The 24,404-nt window shown below is 43.6% G+C and overlaps 1 protein-coding gene across 3 annotated transcripts in view; it reads left to right on the plus strand.

The window, feature by feature from the left end:
* Positions 1-23,553, plus strand: part of LOC143332814 (transcription factor COE1) — an 83,240-nt gene extending 59,687 nt beyond the window's left edge. Inside the window, exons 9-17 of one of the 3 annotated variants that reach the window (XM_076750616.1) lie at positions 217-350; positions 1,828-1,954; positions 9,513-9,601; positions 18,059-18,124; positions 18,237-18,399; positions 19,149-19,331; positions 21,058-21,255; positions 21,996-22,064; positions 23,318-23,553. In XM_076750616.1, coding sequence (XP_076606731.1) covers positions 217-350; positions 1,828-1,954; positions 9,513-9,601; positions 18,059-18,124; positions 18,237-18,399; positions 19,149-19,331; positions 21,058-21,255; positions 21,996-22,063 — 1,028 coding nt within the window. In that variant the 3' untranslated portion in view covers position 22,064; positions 23,318-23,553. The remainder of the gene's footprint in view (positions 1-216; positions 351-1,827; positions 1,955-9,512; positions 9,602-18,058; positions 18,125-18,236; positions 18,400-19,148; positions 19,332-21,057; positions 21,256-21,995; positions 22,065-23,317) is intronic. The other 2 variants (XM_076750617.1, XM_076750618.1) reach the window with 2 other exon arrangements.
* The last annotated feature ends 851 nt before the right edge of the window (positions 23,554-24,404 follow it).

Below are 24,404 nucleotides of genomic sequence, written 5' to 3' on the forward strand. Positions count from 1 at the left end.
ACAGGGATGAAAAGGCTTCAGGCCAGATTTCCCTCCCTCTTTAGTGGCTGATTGGTCTTTAAAGGAAACAAATATCTTTTGCTGTCGTCAATACTTTAGGTTTTATTCCAAAACGGTTTCATTCAGGTGCATCTCAAACACAGAAAATCTTTAAATGTTCATTTTACTCCATTTTTAACACTCATGGCTTCTATAATCCTCTCCTCCTCCCTCCAGGAGCAGCTCCCTGCATTAAAGCCATCAGTCCCAGCGAGGGGTGGACTACGGGGGGCGCTACAGTCATCATCATAGGAGACAACTTCTTCGATGGTCTCCAAGTCATCTTCGGTACCATGCTGGTTTGGAGCGAGGTCAGTTTGCCAACAGTCATCATCCTGTCTCCATGTTGTTTCAGCCCCTCAATGGTGTGTTTTTGCCCTCGGACCGTTGGAAGTAATTCAATATGAAAACATACTTTCCTCATGGTCGGGCTCTTAACTGTGTGTGATCATGTGAATGTTTGTGTGTGTGTGTTCATGTTTGTCTAAATGAGGTTTGCCTCTGTAATGAGTCCCCTCCACCAAGCGACCGCCGCCCTCTCTGCCGCCCTCACCCGCACTCCCTCTGTCTCCTTCTCTCCGGAATACTGACCAAATCAGCAGATCTCGACAGCCATCGGCGTAATGCTCACAAAAACACACTCACTCACACACATGCGGAGCTCACCATCGTACTTTTCCCCAGCGCAACTCCTCTACAGAATGTTTATTTGTCTTCTGACTCCACTCACCGTGTGCGCCGAGCGACCGTGGCTCCCTTCCAACAACAACACCGAGTGTGTGGGTTTGTGTGTGTGCATGTGTACATGCTGGCATATAAGGATGGGTGTGTGTGTGTGTGTGTGTGTGTGTGTGTGTGTGTGTGTGTTAAGAGCTGAGGGGTTTGTTTACAGTGTTGAGAGCCACACTTACACACACTAACATGTGTACAGAGTCTCAGTTCAGTTCAGTTCAGCACAAACTGACTCAGCTCTCAGGCGTTCCTCAGACTGGCTTCTAATGGATTTTGGCCCAGCGAATGTTTCATTTGCACTCAACCTGATTATTGATTCCAAAAAACTGGAAAACACAGTTTGAAAAATGTTTCAGTAGAAAGTGATTGCATGTTTGCCAAGTTCTGTTTGTCTGCTGCTGTCTCTGCTACCTGCAGATTTCTTACATATAACCTGAGCCAAAAAGTAAAAACTATTTTGGAAAACCACCTCTAAAAATGTCTGCCTGCTGGATTTTAATTAATTAATGTCCACATGCATGTAGTCAAATGTATTCTGGATTGGATATGTGACTCCTTTAGCTGAAATGAGAGAAAGGAAACATCAAGTTTAGATTCAGGACGTGTAATCAGATTGATGCAAAAATGCATCAAATCCAGATGTGATTGCAGTTTAGTTAGACGAGCCTCTCTCCACTTTAACAAGTGCAACACACCTCCAACCTACAAACTAAAATAAACTCTAGAGTGGAGCTCCAGTGAGAAATATCCTCCAAAACATGCCCAAAGAACAACGTACAGCAATATATCAAAACTGGATCAGGGTCAGATTTAAAGGGGAAAAATCATTCTTCGGCTGTTTGCTGCAGATGTGTTTTAATGCACCTGAAGGACACAACCCGGCTACGCCAAATCAAGACTCAAGATGTCTGCTGGCAAAGAAACTCAAAGTCATTTCGGTGATTTTGTAGCTGACCAAACACCAGTTGCATTGACGCACAAAGCGCTTTGTCCCAGTCAGGTGATGTGTTTTTGTCTATTGACTCTCGGTCCCCCCCCTTTTCCTTCCTTCTCTAGTTGATCACGCCGCACGCCATCCGGGTGCAGACGCCTCCCAGACACATCCCCGGGGTCGTTGAGGTCACTCTGTCTTACAAGTCCAAACAGTTCTGCAAAGGCACACCAGGGAGGTTCATATACACAGGTAGGTCAGCTGTGCACGCTCTTGATCATGTGACTTTCCCTCTGCTTTCTAAGGCTCTGTTTCAGTTTTTGTTTATTACTGATGTGCGTTTGTTGGCCTCTGCCTGTGAGTGTGTGTGTGTGCGGCTGTGTCAGCATGTGTGTGTGTGTGTGTGAATAGCGTCTATGAGTTGCAGTTCACTCTCAGGCCAGACAGTGTTGAACTAATGACTGTAGATTAGTCAACATTAACGACCCACACTCGTTACAATGTTGCCATAATCAGAGGCTCGTTAAACCAGCTACAATTAAACAGTCTGCTCTTTATGGCCCTCCATACTGAAACTATTAGTGAAATCATCCAGAACACCCAGTTTACAAACACACATACACACACACACGTTAAACACACACACAAACGTACACAATGTTGGAAAAAGAGTGTGTGGTTTCTGCCTGGATTGTTGACTGTGAATGAGTGTTTTCCTAGAGGAGGGAAAGGAGAGAAAAGCAGCAGAAAGCATGTGTGTGTGTGTGTGTGTCTGTGTGTGTCTTTGTGTGTGTTTGCTCATTTTGTTCACACATACATGTTGAAATGGATGGAGGTGATGTGATGTCTGGTATTGATCCGCTCAACATGGCTCCATCACACCATAACGATGACGTCATTCACGGAGAGAGACAGAAAAGAAAAACAGCCGCTGTGTAAATTCTTGGGGGCGCGAGACATTTAATGACCCAATTAACCAAAGATAAAGATGAGGATTTACACCTGATCAATGGAGATGAAAAAACTGACCATGCATAAATCGTCTGTTTTAATGTTGCTGTCAAGTTCGTGAAAGCTTTAATATTTCAAAATGAAAAATGCTTCGAGAAAGTGATGAGTTTTGCCTTTCAAGCTTCAGATACGCTCATTTGTTCTGAGTAAAGGCGAGTTTCATTCATGCAGCATACTGTGTTTTATTGAAATGTCCTCAATGAGATGAGAAGGCGAACAACAATAAGTCACATATAGAGAATCAGATTAGAAAATACTGTAAAGTCCAACAACAAGAGAAAAAAAGGAAAAAGGAGGGAAAATGGAGCAGCTTGGCTGACGAGACAAAGAAAATAGCTCCACCTTTAGGAACTCATTCAGCAATGTGAAATGGAAGGAAATGGACCTCACAGGACAAAGTGCAGGGAAAAAGCACGTTTACACAAGAACTGAGAAACAACTGCAGGTGCAATAAAACAGATGTCTTGACAAAGTTTGATCAACATCGAGTGATTTTCCTTTTTTTTTTGGTGAGTAGTGTTGTCGTCTAAATGCCGCTGCTCAGTCGTTTCCTCGTGCAGACAAAGCTGCGAGGCCTGTGTGCCTCCTTCAGTGTTCCTCAGTCAAAACATCTTTGGTCTGACCCTGAGGCTAGCCGCCTGGTAATTGGTCCGTCTGGTGTCTAACTGCTTCTCCTATTGGCCGGAGATGACCTCCCGTGACCTCGCGATTGGCTGATGGCTTCAACATGTGACCCAGGAAACGCGATCCCTCACTGCGGTTGTCTGACCCCGCCTCAAGGTCGACTTCTTTCTGGAAGTCACTGCTGAAAGGTCACGGCGGTGAAAGCTGATTGGCCGGTGTGGTTTTTCAGTCCTTTTGCTGTGGTTGCCTGTGGGTGTAAGGACCGAGCAATTAAACACAGTCATGAGCGCACACGCACACACACAGACACACAAGTTCGCAGCGTAAACACACACAACGCAACACTTGGGTAGGGTCATGTCTTACACAACTTACCACACACACACTTTCAAACAGGGGCAGGAGTTGAAAGTAATTGTAAATCAGAGAGATATGAGGGAAAGATGCTGAGGAGTCTGGTAAACAGATGGTCTACCACACACACACACACACACACACACACACACACACAGAATACACGCGCACATACACAAAGTGCCGTATGGCTGCTTCATCGGCCTGGTGGGAGAAATTAACATTCTCGACATCACACACTCCTATAAACACACAATGGTACATAGTATCAGTCAATACATGCTTGTACACGCGCACGTTGCATACACACACGAGCACATGCACACACAACACACATACGTACACACACACACACACACACATATAGAGAGCTGATTTACTGTCAGTGCAGCTGCATAAGGAAATCCATAGCTCAGCTGCTGAGAAGAAACTTTTAGCGAAAGTTAAAAAAAGAGTCACAATTTCAGACTTTTCTCTCTTTTTATGAACAATTTAAGTTTCGTTTTGGAACGAGAGAATAAAAGAGATTGAAAGGGAGGGAGGGAGAGACATAAGGAAAAAGGAAGAGAGACATATAAAAGAGAGAGAGAGACAGAAAGGTGGACTTTTAAAACCAGATTGTAAAGTATTGATCCAGTCATAAGTGGATCCCACATACTGTATACTGATACACACATGCAGATACACACATGTGCATACACACATACACAAACACACAGAAAGAGGGGAGCTGGAGAGAGAAAGAGATCTCATCTCATAAGGGAAGAATGAAGCAATAATTCAGTGGTATTGAACTGCTGGCTGGCCAGAGGATCGATCTCACCACACCTCCTCTCCTCCTCCTCTCCTTCTTCTGCTACTCTGTCCTTTCACCCACCCAGCTTCACCCTTTATTCTCCTTCACCCAGCTTTTTCTCTCCTCTTTGCCCCGTTTAAACGCTGCCAAAAGATAACCAGAAAAACATCACCATGGTATAATATGCACACAAGAAATTCAAGACATGCGGCTCCCCTTTTTCTCTTCGCCACTTCCCCCTCTTCCTTTCTTCTGTCTCCCTCCTCTGTTCACATTTTATTGCGAAACAGGAGTGGAGGGTCTGTCCTCATGAAACTTCTATGAGTATTGATCCGCGGGCAGCTCTGGACTCCGAGAGGAAGAGCGAGGCTGGAGGAGGAGTGATGGAGGAATGGATGGATGAAAGTGGCAGAAGGTGTAGTTAAGAAAGAGGGGGGAAGGAGACGGAGGCGGGAGGGGGAGGTGAGGGAGAGCAGGAGGGATTCACGCGGCGATGCTTTCATGGGCAGCTGGGGTGAGTCGAATGAGTCGAGATTAAACAGGTTCAAGCCCCAGGGTCACCAAATCATCTGCTGGAGGTTTTAGGGAACGCTGAATGTGAAGGAAAACAAGAAAAACTAAGTTTAAGTTGCTTGAATTTAACCATAAGGTTGGTTATTTAATAAGTCACTCTTTTATCTCAACTGCTGATGCTAAGTGATGTTTCATATAAAATCACGGCTGATGCTTAAATGAGGAATAACACACTGAACTAACACTGAGACGTGTGTATGTTTAGTACACAGCACACCACGTTACATTTAACCATGGACCGCTGGCAGTCTGTCTGAAAACAATACCTGCGTGCCAGCCTGTGCACTGAAGGAGTTTCTGGACGCTGTGGTCATTTTTTCTCTCCACACCGGCCATGACAGACCCTTTCTAATGCAGTTCCAGAAGATGATATGAAGTTTGAGGAGTCAGAGTTTGACAGATCAGACAGGCGTCTTCTGAAGTTAGAGATGTTTTTTTGCCCAAAATTCCCTCCCAGAAGCTCAGCGAGGACACACTGTCAATGAAAAGAGGGAATTTTGCACTAATAGGACGATACCTTTGGAAAGATAGTCTCTTGATTTGACTAACTCAGACTGTTGACGTGTGGTATTAGCTACAGATCAACTCTATAATGCATGCTTGCAAAGAGCAGTTACTGGGTTTTATAGCACTGTAGAGATGCACTGAGCCACGCTATGCTCCAAGCAGACACTCTTAACTCAGAGGGATCACGGAGCAGGACCCCGTTTGGTCGTCTAGGCTGGATGTCCGGGTCGTTGGTCCTGTTGATCTAGTCGAACTTTCAGGGGGCTAAGCATCCCAGCCTTTACACCTATCCGATAGAAAGGGCCAGTGTGCTCATGCTTGGAACTTATTTTACACACATCATCATATGCTGTTTATACTGTTTCCTCCTGGGATACTGAACATTTTCCACCCATCCTTTCACACAGCTTGCTGCACAATAACTCCTCCTCAGCTCCTCTCACCACACCTGCGATACTGTTTTCAGTTTTGTCCACATCTCAAAACGGCATCACCGGGAAACCCACCTGCAAGGTGTATTTGGTGTTGGTAGGCGTCAGTGTGACCAGGGTCTCTATGGTGAAAGCACTGCGGCTGGTGTTACTGATGGCTTTCACAGCTGATGTGTAATCAATTGAACGGCTTTTCCGTGCAGAAAGAAACCGCCAAAGAAACCGTTGGAGAAACCTGACCTTTGGGTTTCAAAGCACACAGACTCACACACACACACACACACACACACACACACACACACACACACACACACACACAGTACATTAGCATACACACAGAGAGACCTACACAAACCCATAAACACACACACAAACATTAACAAACCATCCAGTGATTTAAAGAACATACTGTTCTATTAATAAAGAATCGGTTGGAGACACTTTAGGCCGAAGGCTTTGAAACCGCTCTAAGTCATCCTGTTACGTACACTCTGCGTGTGTGTGTGTGTGTGTGTGTGTGTGTGTGTGTGTTATATTAGAGCTGGCATTGTTTAAACGTCTCCAGAGATGCGCAGAGTGTAGATCTGACACTGGCAGTTAATTCTGACAGTTGATATCCCACCGACTGTTAGGCAGCTGTTTTTGTAGTTTTGTTTTTCTCAACCCTAACTGAGTATAGTTTTTTTTTTTTTTTTTAGGATGGTTTAACACGTGCTCTCTTCTCCTCTCCCCCTTCCCTCACCTCACCTCTTCTCCCCTGAATTGTATTCCCTCTCATCTGCTGCTTGCTTCGCTTGCTCTTCTGCTCTCCTCGGCCAACTTCCTCCAGACTAATCATGTCGATGTAATTATCAGATATAAATGATAATTTGTCCAGAATTTAAAGGATTAAGTTTCCTCAGAAGGGGGGAAGAATCGCTCATGACGGTTTAACATCTGGGATTTTTACAGCTCAAATTTATGAAGTTAGGTTGCTAACAAATTGAGTGGTTTAAGACATAACAGAAACCAGAAACTTGGGTGTGATGTGATAATAAAACAGACATACATATAAAACACACACACACACACACACACACACACACACACACACACACACACACACACGCACTAAAAGGAACTAGCAAACAACATATACAGTAAGATATTCAGCTGCAAGTAATTTGTGCTGGATGTGGAAAGTACCAAATATCACTCCAGCTGCACACTTGGACGTCACACACACACACACACACACATATGCACACGCACGCACACACACTATCTTTAGCACTGGAGGTTCAGCAATGACGACAAACGAATAAACGCACATGCACACACACACACGCACATATAATGCCTTAAACTGTCATTGTGACTGACACAGCTTTCAGAGCCCGACTTGATTGATATGTTGATTGGATGAAGGCTGCAGAAGGAGGTAATTGCAACATTAAAGTGACAATAAGCGTTCTTTAGGATCTTTTAGACTATACCTGAAGATGCTTTTGACACCATTAGTTCCTCCACCAGGTCTTTCCATGTTGCATTAAAGCATTTGCAGTCCGTCACAGGGCTGCTACCACTGATCCCAGAACAGTAGAACAACAGAGTCTGAAACTGCTTAAAGGGTCATTCCACCCAAAATATTTCTTTATTTACATCTTTCAGAGGTGAAACTGGATTAATGTGAAGAGATGTGGGCTCAGAATGATCCATTGTGAAATGAAGCACCTTTACATTTAAAAGAACAGGTATTTTCAAACCTGCAGCATCCCAGAACAACCAGTCCTCCCACTGTTGTCCAGCTTCTCTGGAGAAAACGAAGTGAGAATCTCCACAGTAGCTGCTGAGAGAAGTGCTCTCCTGCAGCTACAGTTTCCCAGCCAGATTTTGAACCGCCGACCTTTCAGTCACAAGCCCGCCTCTCTAACCTCCAGGCTTCTGTCGGCTCTTAGAGATCATGCTGAGCAGGTTCATTATTTTCCAACCCAGTTTCACAAAAAAACCTACTTGATACCAGCGTGGTGCTTGGGAACAAAATGTCACTAAATGGGTTGTCATCCTCTCTCCCCACCACTCACCCCTCCCCACCCCCTCCCCCGCCCCCACAGATGTTGTGAGTCTCAATCTGTTTATCACCAACAGCATTAAAGGTGCAGCGAGTAACATTTTTCCACCCATATTCTACTGTCATGCTCTAAAATAAGATGGTTGAGGACTAAACCAGCTGGAGTTCATAAAGTGAAGCAAGCTCTCAGTATCTTTTGTTCTGGAATGTCATCACAAAAATTGGCCTTTGTGTTATTTTGCATCAAAGATGAAATGTTGTTGCTTGTGAAATTTTGAATTTTCTTACAAGTGCGAGAGTCAGCTCTCCATTTTCTCATCAAGGTTCACGGGTCAGTCTCTGCTTTCACTACATTTTACAATATACGACACCACTGGGATTTTGCTGGAAATCATCAGGATAGCTTTACACCATAAAGTAAGGTCACGGGAGCAAAAAACAAAGCAGAAGTTTCTAGAAACAGCAGATGGTGGAAACAGAAAGGCTGATGGAAAATCTTATCGTGTATGTTTCTCCCTCACTGAAGTAAAAAGGAGGGAGTGCCGAATAAGCCGCAACATCCTTGTGACAGGAAGCAGCTGGGACAACGGAAAATTCTTTATATTCCTTACACTTATGTGTTAAAGGGGGTCCCTCACAGTGGCAAACCCAAAGAGAAGTATCAGTCAAGTCTGCAGTTCCTCTCAGCTCCGGCTTTAGAGCATATTTCTGCTCATCATTTTGCTTTTATAGCCCTCAAGTAGACGAACGGATGAATGAAAAGAAGCATTTAGCAGCTAAAGCGCCTGATATTTCCTTCAGGAGTTGGTGGAGACCAAAACAGAGCTAAAAGAGATCGAATAGTGATCTTACATTTATACGGTGGACATAAAAGCATGAATGCTAATGTTGCTCCAACTTCACCATATGAACTTCAAAAGGTGTTTACAGCTTGTGTCTGCTGCCCCTAGTGGTAAAGGAAAATCAGTAACTACAGGTTTAACTGTCAGAAATGTTCCCTCTTTGTTTGATTGTTACTGTTCATTGCTTATGATGAAAACACGAAGGCCTCACAACACATATGCAGCACATTAAATACGACTGCTTTCTCACTTTATTGCAGTTTTACTTCTTTGCATCTTTATTTGATTATCGGTTATGCTACAATCTACTTAGTCAAATGAGCCATGAAATAAATTGTTAAGTGTAAGATAATGGGCTAACACTTATGGAATTACAGAGTTATGGATTTATGACAGAAAGGCGAGACCGTTCAAATATTTGCAATGATTTTATGGACTTTGAGTTACACCCACAAATGCCGCATGAGGTCACCGCTGAAGTTTAAAGTGCCTGTTTCATGAGATCTTCAAGCAGCTTCTGTCTGAACCACATAGGAAACCTCCTATAGAAGAAAACAATAAAACAACCATTTTCATTCTCCTTTTTAATAATTCCACCTCTTTCGGTTTCTGTTTTCTGCAGCACTGAATGAGCCGACCATCGACTACGGTTTCCAGAGGCTTCAGAAGGTCATCCCCCGGCATCCAGGAGACCCCGAGAGGCTGCCAAAGGTACAGAAACAGTCTACATTCACCTCTTGTACTTTCATCTGATGCCTTAACTGGACAGTGAAGCTAGAACGAGCAGTGCTGTGCCTCTCGCTTCAAAAAGCCAGAGCCTGTAGCTCTTACAGAGATCAAACCTCCAACTTCCCAGTTAAGCTACACTGAGGTGTTCTGCTATCAAAGAACAAGCACACAGAGATGCAAACACATCAATTCAGAACACGAAGAACAAAATAATTTCGCATTTACGTTTTGTTTGTTTGTGTTGTGTGTGTTATTTTTATATTTCCAAGCAGAATATGTGCTTTCAAATCTCCTGTGGGTTGTGTTTTTACCTCTTCATGAACTCCGTGTGTGTGAGCTGCTTAACCCCGTTTGCAGGGTGAGTGTTTGAATCTTCACCGGATCAGAGAGTCATATCTGATTATTTGTTTATCAGCTGGAGATCAAGCAGAGTGTTTAAAGGATCAGCAGATGTAAACAATTAGCACCAAACAATGAGCGCGGCTTTGATAGCGAACCCTGTCCTCTTGATCTGTGCATGCAGCGCGCAGTGCGTGTGTGTGTGCGAGTGTGTGCAAGCTTACCGAGTTGACCTGATTCAGCTTGCCTGTCCGGGTGGGCGGGGGTCATGACCTTTTAACCAGCTGCTGTTATTGGCTTCCCATCCCCAGTGGAGCTGATCCAGGACTTGCTGCCTTTGCAGTGACATCATCAAAGAAAGGGCGCTGGTCATGATGCGATGATGTGGCGATGACGCGACGTCATCACGGCCGTGCCGACGCCCCGGCTCCTGCACATGTGTTAGCAATCACATGTGACGTGTGTCATCACTGTGGGAACGTGTTCAATGCATCACACAGAAAACTTCACACCTTGAACGTTGGTGAAGTCTGTGGATTCATTATTGATTTTACTTGTTTACAGTTCGCTGTGCGTCACAGTGTTTCGGTCTCAGACGCCACTGAGCTGAGGTCAAATAAGGAAACAGGATAAACATCATGAGCGTCATGTGACTGATGGTCACTTTTGGTTTAGAAGGGGGAAGATGAAGGATTACAGAATGTAAGAACGTTTAGTGGTTACAGCATCTTTAGGAACTGTTATAACTAACTAATATCCTAACTGAACAATGTGAATTGGTGTAGTGTGGTCAAATTCAGCTCCATATCATCTGTTTCATGGAGTTTTACTGGCTGTTTCTACAGCTCAAGGTTTACGACCATGACCAGCATTCAGTGCCAACACAGGAAGAGCTGTGACGAATGATTGTTTTCAGAACCTATTAATCTGACAATTATTTTTATGATTAATTGATTTACTTTTGGTCTATGCAACATCAGAAAGTTGTGAACAATGGGTGTCACAATCTTCTTGAGCCCAAGGTGATATAATCAAATGTCTTGCTTTGTCCTGCCAACCTATTTAAAAATCTAAAATGACTCATTTTTTAGAAACGACACCCATTAAATGTTTGGCTTTTTTGTTTGGAAAATGACTAAAGGGATCAAAATAGTTGCCAGTTCATTTTCTGCCAATGGCTCATCAATTCATCGATTAATGCTGATCAACGTCTGTTTGAACGACTTGTTGCTGTGAGCCAAACGCTGCGGCACCATTTAGTGCTTTCTTTTCTGATATCATGAAATTGTGGTTGAAGGGCATCGGGCGGGTTGAAAAAGTATTGTTTTAAGCCTTAATACAGCGACAGCATAAATTGTGCAAAAGGCTGCAGGAGTCAGGAATTAGGTGGAGAAGTGAAGTCAACCCATCAGAGGAGATTTAGCTCTTTGAAAAGCTTTTACCTCCTGTGTGACCAGGCAGGCAGTAAGTGCTGCAGAAAAATCAGCCCAGGAAATGATGTTAGCAACCCAAAGTGTGTGATATCATAAGTGATGTTAGTTCCACCTTCTGGTAAAGGCTGAGTCAGAGCACACTCACTTTTTCATGCATAAACACACACACACACGTACACAAACGCACACTCTGCATGATTTGTGTGGGATTTACGGAGCATGACACACACCTTGTTAGCGCAGAATATGTAATGCTTCCACCTTTTCCTCACTGGATTTCTCTGCAAAGTGAAGGGGAAGTAAAGCTTTAGCTCCCTTGCTGTTAGATTTATTTATACAGTGGATAATTTGATCCGAGTAATTTAATTGGTCAGACCTGCACATTGAGTCAGTTCCCATGAAGCATGCTGGGAGAGTGGAAAAGGAAGTGGTTGCTACTGAACTAGTTGCACTCCTCTCCACTGCACACAGTACATATTAATTCATTAAGCCAAAACACCTAATAAGACATTTTAACAGTGATCTGCACCGATGAGTTAATATTCACTCTTAAAATGGCAGGTTTAAAGGGAAAAAATGAAGGATCTTGCTTTATCTGAGCCTTAACCAACACATCTGCTTGTCAGGAGAAATAAAACAAATGAGCATATTAATTGTACTAAATGGGTCCATAAATGCCTAAAGAACCAAATGACCCCAGTCCAAAGTAAAGCACTTCATTTAAAAACAATACTGGCACGGGACTTTTCCAGGCCTGTTTTACTTGGTAATTTGTCTTTCTTCTTCCCATGGATAAGCAGTCAGGCTTATTATAACTAACATGATGTCATGCAAAATTTTTCCAGAACTACAGTGAGAATCACCAAGCTGCTGGAAAGACAACCAGAGTAGCTGGATGCATCGATCGGATATCGGATCCAACCAGCAGATGATAGAGAGATGAATTCATGCCACATGTTAGGCAACTTCCAGAGCTTTTCTATCATACAAGAGCAACACCGCATTGTCAGGCAGCGCGAGAACTGAAATGTTCAAAAGAGAGTAAAATAGTTCAATTACTGAGAAACTCAGATTACCTTTAAAATCACAACAGGAAACCAATGAAAACTGCTGACGCTCTCGAACGAGGTTCCCATTACATGTTTGTATCTGTTTCTGTGTGTGTGTGTGTGTGTGTGTGTGTGTGTGTGTGTGTGTGCGTGTGTGTGTGTGTGTGTGTGTGCTCTTTCCTGGGTAATTCATCACGGTGTAGCCATGTGGTCGATCGAACCCTGAGACTTTATTACTGCTGCCCACCAGCAGTCACTGTGTGTGTGTGTGTGCGTGCGTGTGTGTGTGTGTGTTTGAGAGAGAGAGAGAGAGAGAGAGAGAGAGAGAGAGAGACTGGATGCACAAGCAATGTGAACATATTCTTGAGTGTTTTTTGTGGGAGGAGGTTATACTGCGTGTGTATATGGAGTGGTTGTTTGTTTGTGTGTGTGTGTGTGTGTGTGTGTGTGTGTGTGTGTGTGTGTGTGTTAGGTAAGAGCTAGGGTGAGGCAAGTAATGGTTAGGGTTATGGGCAGGCGAAGTCTCCAGGAAATCAAGTAAGGCAATGTAATGTCGTCTGAAGTGATAGAAACATGACTGTGTGTGTGTGCGCGTGTGTGTGTGTGTGTGTGTGTGTGTGTGTGTGTGTGTGTGTGTGTGTGTGTGTGTGTGTGTGTGTGTGTGTGTGTGTGTGTGAGCATGTGTTGCAATGGGTGGTTGGGTGGTGGTTGGCGCCACACGTACACTTGCCTGCTCATTGCAAGTATTGATCAACCCTTTTATTGAAGTTATAAGAGTTTATTAGAAGCACTGTGAAGAGGGCAGACAGACAGTCAGACAGACAGTCAGACAGACAGTCAGACAGACGGGGCAGTGGAGTGTATGAGAGGATTACCAGTGGACAGCCGATTCTATAATTGTTCAGTGAACATTGATAGGATTTTGCTAGCCTCACACACACACACACACCAGTGTTCGAATGCCAGTTTGTGGCACTGTGATCACCTCAGCATCCATATGTGCACACACAGTAACTGCACAATGACACACAAATGCACAGTGAAGCCTGAAAACACACAGACCGTGCTGCTGGAGAACACTTGAAGCTACATGGAACAGTCCAGGTCTTGTTGTGGGAAATCAGGGACTTTTCTGGAGCATTTTTTGCCTTTTTTTTGACAGAGGACTCCAGCTGTTTTATGCCCCAGTTACACACTCTCAGACCTGCAGCTCCTCTTTACAGCCACAAGCAATAAAAATGCTGCAAAACATACTCATTTATTTTTAATGTACTAAATGTTTGCTCAGATTTTAAGAATCTTGGCCCTTGAATCTTGAATTCAGCAGCTTCAACCATCTTAAAATGTTTAACAATCATGAATCAGATTCTGCTGTAAAATAGATTTTCTGCTCTAATCTGCTGCTGATCACCTGTGTGGGCGTTCGGCCAGAAACTACCAGAGTAAAAAGCACAAATGCTTCCTTGGATGCACAAAAAAATCAATCACCTCTCTTGGCTTGTAGTCCCCTCTTCACGGCAGCATAAACAGAAAAAAACAGCACTTCAGGACATTGAGTGTTTTGGAATATTTTCCAAAACCTAATGCATAAGAGGCATCCATCCACCTGTTTTTATGTGCATTTTCAATGAGCATTAAAAAGCATGAGTAGAAACACTGGCAAGTCAAAAAAAAAAAAAAAAAGTTGAACTCAGGTTTTACTTTTGGCTATGGTGAACAAAATGCAACAAAGTGTACGAAAAAGATATTCAGGAAGTAAATCATGATGGAGCGTGTGACTTAAAGGAAGAGATTAACATATGAAAATGCATTTCCTTCATGTTTTCCATCACTTCAGCACTGAGTGGTTCTCATTTAATGACGTCACCTCTCTTCTTCTGTGACTGTTTAATAGCTTCGGACCGCAGAATTAGCGTCTCTGACTGACGCACCAATGTTTGTTAATCAGTAGTGGATGGAAAGGTGCATTCATTTGGATTTACTTTTCTAGAAGTTCTGCTCAAATGTGTGTTACGTTCACAAGTATCATTTCCTTCTGTCATACAGGTCACTCTGTGTGTGGAATATTTATGTGTGTGGCATGTTGTTTTGTTGAATCATAGTCAGCAGTGTCAGCGCTAACTGACAACATCCCAAACTCCTAAAAGATTCAGTGTGTGCAGAAACGTTCAGATTGGTTGGCCAGTGTGTGTCGCCCCCGTTAGACCGGCGACTTCCTGTGGTGACTCACTGTGTCACTATGCGGCTCATTTTGATGATGTCATACGCCGTACTGAGGTCATGTCAACAGCATCACCAATATGAGTAATCCCGGTGATGCGTGAACACGCGGACGTGAAGCCATGACATTCTCTCTCTCTCCTCAATATATATCTGTGTCACTCGCTCAGAAGCTCTTAAATTCACATTTGGATGTTCACATCAGCAGCGACAAGAGATGAAATCTGAAGCCAGGCGTCCTGACACCATCTCACTATGCATGAAGATTCTCCAGAGGACGTGTGTGTGTATGCATGTCAATACTTGTGTGTGTGATTGTGCCCCACATCCCTCTCAGCCTACATGTAAAGTATGACATCATCTCTGTGCGAGGTGTGACCCTGCATGTATGGCATCCCTAATGGGACATTAGAAGCGGATCAACCGGCTAATGTATCAGCATTAGGGAGGAATAAGTCATGTGTGTGTCATGTCTGTGCTAGCCTTGCACACGCACATCACACACACACACACACACCTGACCCCACAGATACTCAGCTCAGCGTTTCCTGGTCCTAATGCCTACAACATGTGTGTGTATGTGTGTGTTTGTGTAATGCATGGTTATCACATTAGGGCTGGTCATAACTCAGACAGTAAAAGCACGTTGGTACCTCCTGTTATTCTTCCTCTCTGACAACTGATCCGTGTTTTCTTTCACTCATCCCTCCGTCGACCTGTGCATCTGCATATTTACATGAAACCGACAAGAATAGATTTAGGATATAAAAAAGAAGACTTGATCAATCACGGGAAAATTATTTTTAAAGACTGACAAGACATGACAATCAAATGACAGACGAGTGCACGCCAGGCGTATATTCCATAAATATTTGACAACAGATAAAGACGATGTAGGACAATCGCATGAATCAAGGCAAACATTGGAGATTAAAGCTTTAAAATCAGGCTTTACTGCAGCAATTACAGGGATCAAAGAAAACGGCAGCAAACTGTGATTAAAAAAAGACATTTCAGAGATGGTGTCCGTCACTCTGTTGTCATAATTATCTGCCGTAAAGACAGGAAGCAGGTGATGGACAGAAACAAGATTTGTGATTTGCATGTCAAAAAACTTCCAGACATTTAGGTTAAAACTGGACTAAATATAATCTGAACTCACTGAGCAAACTTCATTTGTGGATGCAGTTGATACAGAAAAAAAGCAAATAAGTGGAGCTTAGGTTTTAGACCTCAAGGTTACATACTGTGTAAATGTTGTTTAAAGAGCTTTTCAAACACTACATTTAATGTGTGTTTGACTCTGAAATATGATGGTGCTGTTGAAACAACATTCACATTTTAACTAAACTATGTAAAACAACACTTTTCAAGAATATCTATCCCAGTTTGAACCCAGACATCCTTTGACAAGTCATCAAATCCAGGAGACAAACAACATTTTTGCAGTATCGCGGCGCTACCTCTGCTCATCAGTTTTAACTGATCCTGCAAAATATATTTTGTTTCCAATTTCACCCAAAAAAAAACCTGAAAACAACTTTAATTTTGGTGCTACGATTAGATATATTTTCGTTGTTGCTGCAGGCTATCCCACTGTCAAAAGTTTAGGCCCTCAGGACGTGAAAGCTGGATTATTTTAGACTTTTTAATCAGTGTTGAAACATAAATGATGCCCAGAAGATCGACAACAGCACTTTCATTCTCATTCGTATCAACACAATGCAGCTGGAAGCATTATTCATTTGTATTGAGCGGGAGGTAATCCGACAAACAATGCTTCCTTATTTACAGACGCAACCTGCGAGAGATTAATTAGGCGATGTGAGTCGCTGTATCTAAATATGAAAAGACGTAAACAGGCGAGGTATTCAAAGTGCATCGATCCCGGCAGTCAGAGGCTTTGACTGATGTAGTAGCAGAAGCCTGCAGACCTGATAATGATGATGTTACCAGAGGATCATCTTTCCTTCCCGTTTATCAGCTACTGCCTTACTGGAACCACTCGAACATTTAGGATCAGGTTTCTATTAGTGAGGGTGTGTGTGTGTGTGTGTGTGTTGGTGTGTGTGCTCAGCTCACCAGTCTAATAATGAGAGGTTAACAGAGAGCCAGCCTGGCCATAATAATGTGTAAAAGATTGAATTTAGCACTATGGGCAGGCACACTAAAACTGCTGAGTGGCTCTGTGACCTCTCATATCCTCACACACACACACACACACACACACACACACACACACACACATATATACAGTGATGGAGAGACAATATGTTCCACCAGGCGCAAACTCACAGGAGAGCACACACGCAAGCCAACCATAAGTGTGTGTGTGTGTGTGTGTGTGTGTGTGTGTGTGTGTGTGTGTGTGTGTGTGTGAGTGAGTGAGTGTGTGTGTCACACAGCGCAGGTTAATACTGTGAAGCACAGAGCAATTTTCTCTCTGTCGCCGGGTGGCCTCACGCTGTGGAAACGACAACACATTAACTGTTAAACAAGACACCTTAGACCCCGGGGTGGGAGCTGAGAGAGAAAGAGGGAGACGCCGAGAGGGTGGGCGGGTGAGGAAGAGCGGAGAAACAATAAAGGGACTGAGAAAAGGAGAGAACTGTAGAGGGTTTAGTGGGAGGGGAAAATGAGAAAGAAAATTCCCAATGTGGATGAAGTGGGAAGAAGGGAGAGGTGGAGAAAAAGGTGAAAATGGAAGCGGAGGAGGAGGAGGACGCCGAAACACCTAATTCAACAACTGGTAGCACCTTCCATCACAGGAGAGTAAAATGAATGACCACGAGAGAACTTTACAAACACTGTTTGGAGAGTTTTAGATGGCAGAAATAATAATTAACATGTGGGGGAAAAAAACAAAGGTTTTTTCCCTTTGAGCGATTGTCTGGACTGTCAATCCAGAACTGCTGGCATTGGATCATTGTGGTCTGATTTGAATGGCAATGCACAGCAGAGGAGCCTACACAGCACTTTAGGTTTACTTTAGAGTATATTTTAAATACCTGTCACTTTAAGATGTCATTAAGACATACAGGAAAAAAGACCCATAAAAGCACTTGACGTGACAGCAGATAATCTGCCATTTAAAGGAGTGAAGAGCAATTTGTTTATCATGAATAGAAGGTGAGATGGATGTTGGTTGATGGTGTGTGAGGGGCGGTGGGAGGGAGGGACTGCAAGTCTTTTAAATAATTTTTATGTGTGATTCTTTGTGCAAATCGTGCGTCTGCCGTTATGTCTTCACGTGCATCTAAAACCTCGATTTCACTTGATTCGCATGTTTTTTTTCAGACTTCTGATCACCAAGAAGAAAAACGTCAAAGAAGCATGTGTTTATTGCGAGCAAACTGAGGCTAATTCTGTCATCTTCTTTTTCTCTCTCCTCCTCTCAGGAGGTTATTTTGAAGAGAGCAGCCGACCTGGTAGAAGCCCTCTATGGTTTGCCCCATAATAACCAGGTAAGGAACACACATATGCAAACATCCAGAAAGCACAAAAAAGAGAATGAAAGTGTTATTTTAGCTGCCGTGTTTATGGTAATTACTCTTTTGTGCTTTCCTCCTCCTGCAGGAGATCATCCTGAAGCGCGCGGCAGACATTGCAGAAGCTCTCTACAGCGTTCCACGAGGACACACCCAGCTCTCCGGCTCCACCCACGGCGGCATGATGGGGGTCAACTCCTTCACCGGGCAGCTGTCCGTCAACGTCTCCGAACCGACACAGGCCAATCAGGGTGAGACTTCATCTATCATCAGAGTTTGCCGTCAAACGTACATCATCACTTCTGACCTAGAAACCACATATCTGCAGGGAACTCATCAACAGTTCATCATTAAAGAAAATCCATTAGAAGTTGGGTAGTAGTAGTAGTTGGGACGCTGTGTAAAATGTAAATAAAAACAGAATGCAATTTCACTGACAACAGTTTTACAAAGTGTTCCTGAGTCCATGTACTAACATACAATCATGTGTTCACAAAGCGGTGACCCTCGCTCCATCCTTGCTGTGATCAACTGAGCCTTTCCAGGACGCCCCTTTCATACCCAATCATGATACGATCACCTGTTACCATGAACCCGTTAACCTGTGAAACATTCTTTAGTTGCTCCTCTCCCAACTTGTTTGAAACGTGTTGCTGCATCAAATTCAGAATAAGCTGATATTTACAAAACTTGATGAGATCAAACATTAAACATGTTGTCTTGTAGTGTTTTCAATGGACTATATGTCTTGCAGATATTCTTAAATCACTGTGTACATTAAGCCATGTAACTTAACATAAACAGCGATAAACTCAGATTATTTATTCACTTAATGGCCACATGTAACTTTTCTCACATTTCCAAGGTTCACCTCAACAAATCGTAAAAGTAGCTAATTTTTTAAATGTTTCATATAAATATCCAACCTTACCCTGTGCAGAACTGCCCAATCATGAATGCTCTGTGCTCACACCACTTTGACTGTCCAATCACCACACAGGTTTCGTGCGCAGCAGCAGTAGTGTGTCACCTCATGGTTACGTGCCCAGCTCCACGCCTCAGCAGACCAGTTACACCTCAGTTACCAGCACCATGAATGGCTACGCTAACAACGCCGGCATGACCAACCTGGGAGGCTCGCCCACTTTCCTCAACGGCTCCGCAGCCAACTCGCCTTATGCTAGTGAGTGTGCAGGCATACATTTACTGCACGGACATGAAAACACACACTCAATCACAAAGTAAACCTGGGGAGAAAAAATATTTTACAAGCAATCAGCTGCTTCGCTTTGGAAGAACATGAATCAAACTGTACAGAAGTTACTTATTATGGAGTCGTTTTCGCTGCTTTGTAGAAATAAAAATCTACCTCTGCTGTCATAAAGCACATGAGTGTTTCAAATTAACTAAACTGCCACCAAGCTACTTCAAAATGGAGTTTACGTATCTACCAGTTTAATTACAGGTGCTCACGCTGCACACATCCATGCAGACATACTGTACCTGCACACGTCTGTGGACACAAAGTGAAAGTCTCAGATCTGCCGTGTGGAGATTCCCCCATGGGGCTTTCTGTCTCTATGTCTTCAAAAGCAATCATCAACTCACAGCTCCATTTTGTCCTCCCTCCATCTCCTCCCTCCTTCCCTCGCCGCCTTTCATCTGACAGCCACACCTCTTCCTCTTGCATCCGTTTTTCTATTTATCAGAGAGCAAGAGAGATAGATGGATGGGAGGGAAAGAGGGATTCAGGGAGAAGTGAGATTTTATTTTGCTGATATTTCCTCACAGGTGATGATGAAAACGAAAATGTGGATGTTTGACATTGGAAGAGAAGTTCATGTGTCAATAAGTACATTTTAGGCCATATATATAAAATATACTACATGTCCAAAAGTGTGGGAACACATGAACTTTACAACTATATGTCATATTTAAACATCATTGTTAAGATTCACTTCATCTGAACTGAAGGGCCCAGTATGAACCATATTCTCAAAAGGCCAACTTCAAGCCATTTTTTGTCAAATTTCTTTAACATAAGCAGTAGGCGACTTGAAGGGGGTGAGGTGGGACACCACCCCCCTCATTAGCAAAATGACAAAAGTGCATCCCCCTTGTTAACCTGCCACCCCCCCCCTCCACCTCCCACCAGCAGAGAGAGCGCAGGGGCAGAGGGGAAAAGTTTATTCCAATATTTTGGTCTAGTCTGCCTGACTCATGGATCCTTCATCTGAGTTTTGTGCAGGTTAGAATCTATGACCTTGACCGTGGCTCTGAAATATCAGCAGCCTAACTGTGTATTGATAAATCCGTGGTGCTGTCCGTGGTGCTGAAGTCGCAGATGGATTTGTTATTGTGCCTTTTTCTCTCAGTCCTGCCCTCATGCCAGTTTTGTCTTGGGTCTGTTCTCCAACTATAAACTATAAATACTCAATTATGCACTATATTGTAGCCTAAATCCTCCACGGAGAGAGGTCATCTTCATGATTAAGTGACAAGTAGCATCGTGGAGTCACGGAGACGATCATAGAGACACACTGCTGCCTGTAGTGTTCCTGTAATATTCCTGTGATCGTTTAGGAGCATCGTGACCCCCAAACCAAACCAGCTCTGAAACTAAATATTTTAGAGGAGACATGACTACAGATATACAGTAGATTTTTTTATGATAGGGTAAGGGTCCTGGGTTGGGGCCATCACAATATCATGTATATAATTATTGAAGTCTCACATGATGTGGAGAATTTCTGATGTAACTGATGATAATTTTGAGAATCATGTTCAATGAATTATCTATTTCTTTCCTTTATTATCACCTCTTAATCCACCTTTTTTTCTTCATCTCTACTTCTCTCCTCTTTTCTCCTCTCCTCTCCCCTAAAAAAAACCAACTCCCACCACCCCAGTTGTCCCATCCAGTCCCACTATGGCCTCCTCCACCTCTCTCCCCTCCAACTGCTCCTCCTCTTCTGGCGTCTTCTCCTTCTCTCCGGCCAACATGGTGTCGGCGGCCGTTAAGCAGAAGTCGGCCTTCGCTCCAGTGGTCAGGCCCTCCTCCTCCCCTCCGCCCTCCTGTACCAGCGCCAACGGGAACGGGCTCCAAGGTAATTTACCATGACAGCAGCCAGTCAGTGAGAGGATGCTTTAGAGGGAGGACTTCCCCACCAGATGATGTTCCCTGGTGAATTTTTGAAGCTATTTGGTCCCTGTTATGTTTCACCTCCTCCTCTTGCTCCTCTCTTATGCTAATTAGCAAATGTTAGCATACTACATGACGATGGTGAACATGACAATAACATAACATAACAATAACACCTCCTAAATATCAGCATATGTTGACATTGTTGTCATGGTCATGTTAGCATGTGTTAGCATTTGGCATCCATCGCTCACTGTGACTAGAACTGGATAGTACTGACACTAAAATCTGGCTACCAAATGGTCGTGCGAACAAATGATCCACACAAGTGAACGTTTCATCCAATTATCAACTCTAAATCAAACAGTCCATAAAGTTTTCCTCCCTGTGAGTTACGAGTCTTCAGTTGACACAGATGATCTGTCCTGATGTGTACAAGGGATGAGATTTTGGCAACAACACAACACACTTGTTTTGATCATCCACCAGACCTCCATGAAACTAAATGAACAAATTTTCCACAAAGGACGATTTTTGGAGCGCTTCCTTTTGAATTAACAGTTTTTTTATTCTCTCTCTTCTCTCCTGTCTTTCCTCTTGACTTTTAACCCTTCCACTTTTCATTCCTCCGACCTTTCACCCCTGCTCCGTCATCTCTCTCTCTCTCTCTCTCCCTCTCTCTCTCTCTCTGCCTCTCTCTACCAGATCAAACATTTGTGGACTCTAGCAAGTACTCAACAGCCAGCTCTCTACAAGGCCTGGCCTTCACCTGAAGTATGTCCCTCAGCTATCTCTTCCTTCATCTCTGTAAACTTTTTGCATTGGCAGCTTTCGGTAAACCGACTGATTTATTCGCCTTTCATGTTTCACATCTTTTACGTGACGTTTCACTCACTTTCCTCTCCTTTTGCTTTCTCGCTTGTTTTCTCTTTCCATCTTTCTTCTCTCTCAGCATCACCTCTCCATCTTCTTCATCCTTAACTTCTCCATCCACATCTCATCCCACAGCACAGATCTAGCCATTCTGTTGCCTGGCAACTCCTCCCCGTCTTCCTATTGGCTTGGGAAAAAGACAGGAAGTTGGATATTTACCAGAGAGAAAAGACATTTGGCAGAGAGAATTTATTTCTCAACATCACTGGCTTTGTTTAGCAGTGTGTGTGCATTTGTGCTTACTTTTCTATGTGTGTGTGTGTGTGTGTGTGTGTGTGTGTGTGTGTGTGAGTGAGTGTGCACAGAGAGCATGTGTGGGGGTGTGGGAACTCAAAGCTTAGTCTCAAAGCACAGCTGAAATAAACACACCCCACTTAAAGCTATGCACACACACTTTCCTCTGTCACACACACTCCATGATCACACACTGGCAGCTACCAGGGAGCAGTCAACAATGACAGCTGTCCGACTCTCTCCACAGTTTACACTGGCACTATACCTGCCCTATGGTGTGTGTGTGTGTGTGTGTGTGTGTGTGTGTGTGTGTGTGTGTGTTCATGAGAGGTACAAGTAGAGGCTCAAGTAAAACAATGCAGTTTTAGTTTTGTAACTTTTAAAGTTTTCACTCCACAAAACATATAAAACCACTTATGTAATTATTTTTTCAGTCTGTTGTGTGATGTGTGTGTGTCTGTGTGTGTGTGTGTGTCACTTTGGGCTGGGCTCTGCCTCTCACATGTTGACACCCATCCCTTGGGTTTAAATACAACACACACGCCATGATGCAATCTGTCAGGCACACACACAAACATACAGTAAAATACGCCAACTGTTCCCGTGCAGAGTTAAATGTGTGTGCTTGTGTGTGAGCGGCGTCGCTAAGAGCCAACTTAGATGATGTGTCCCTGCTCAGATTTACTGATTTATTCGCCTATTGATGTTTTAAATGTCGCTGCAGTCACACAGCTGCACAGATGGGAAAACATATTGATGTATTTACGAGGGAATTTTTTTATGACGATGAAAATATTTGGCTGTGTTTTAAAAGTTCTTTTTTCGCTTCCCCTCCCTCTGTTTCTTTTTCCACCCAACAGCAATCCCGGGAATGATCGTCCCACCCATGTAAAGGTGTGAGTGCATGGCTCTGTGTGTGTGTGTGCGTGTGTGCGTGCGCGTGTGTGAGATGAATCAAGCACACTCAAGCCGATCCTGACGGAGGATTTCGGTGCGAGTCAGGCTCCGGTCGGGGATGGAAGCAGCTGTCCCGATCTGAAGGAACAAACCCAACTCAGGCCCTTTCTAACACAAAAACAACTGCAAGAAAACAGACAAAAAACACAAAAAAAAAAAACACAAAAAAAAAACAAAAAAAAACAAAGACTGTTTGCAAGGAAATATGTTGTTTAGACTTTGTACACCTTGATGCTTTTATAGGAGAACGGCCAAGCCTACATTATGACTCTCCATGGACACAGGAAGTGTATTTATTTTGGAGAGAATCCACTTTTTCCCTCGAGTGACTGTCGATTTTCTTTTTGTGCAACAGTTAACATGTGATAATCATCTTCTAACTGTATCTCACATGAGGGATTTTCTATTTATGAAGTTTGGTCATTAATGAAGGATTATAATGTGAAGAATACCTGATGATGATGAGTAAAATGCTGATGAAGAGGCTGCAGGATTCATACGGGGTCAAATCCAGCCGACACAGACAAGCCAAACCAGACACACACACACACACACACACACACACACACACACACACACTTTTGCTTCTTTTTGCCAAATCCACACCACCGTCACTCTTTCAGCGCTAACCCTCGTCTTCCTCTGCGTTTAATTGGTCAGCTGAAGGATTCAGATGCGTCCTGTCTCTGAATGATGCTGCAGTTTCAGCCATTCAACGTATCCCAGTGTTTACTTTGACCTGCACTGCTGCTCCAGTGTGCTACACTTCCCAGACAGAAAATCAGCCGACAGAGGGTGCAGAGAGAAAGAAAATTCAGCCATTGAACAAACAGAGAGAAATGTATTTCCACCATGCAGGAATCAAGAGAGGAATCAGACTTGCTGCTGTGCTAATTCAGGCCAGATTTGATGAGCTGAATGCGAAAAGGCCACAGATGAGTTCCGCTCCTTCCCCACAGAGGAGTGTCTGGGTGCCAAAGGCAGCTTCCC

The sequence above is a fragment of the Chaetodon auriga genome, chromosome 15, assembly GCF_051107435.1.
Source record: "Chaetodon auriga isolate fChaAug3 chromosome 15, fChaAug3.hap1, whole genome shotgun sequence".
In the NCBI taxonomy this organism is placed as follows: domain Eukaryota; kingdom Metazoa; phylum Chordata; class Actinopteri; order Chaetodontiformes; family Chaetodontidae; genus Chaetodon; species Chaetodon auriga.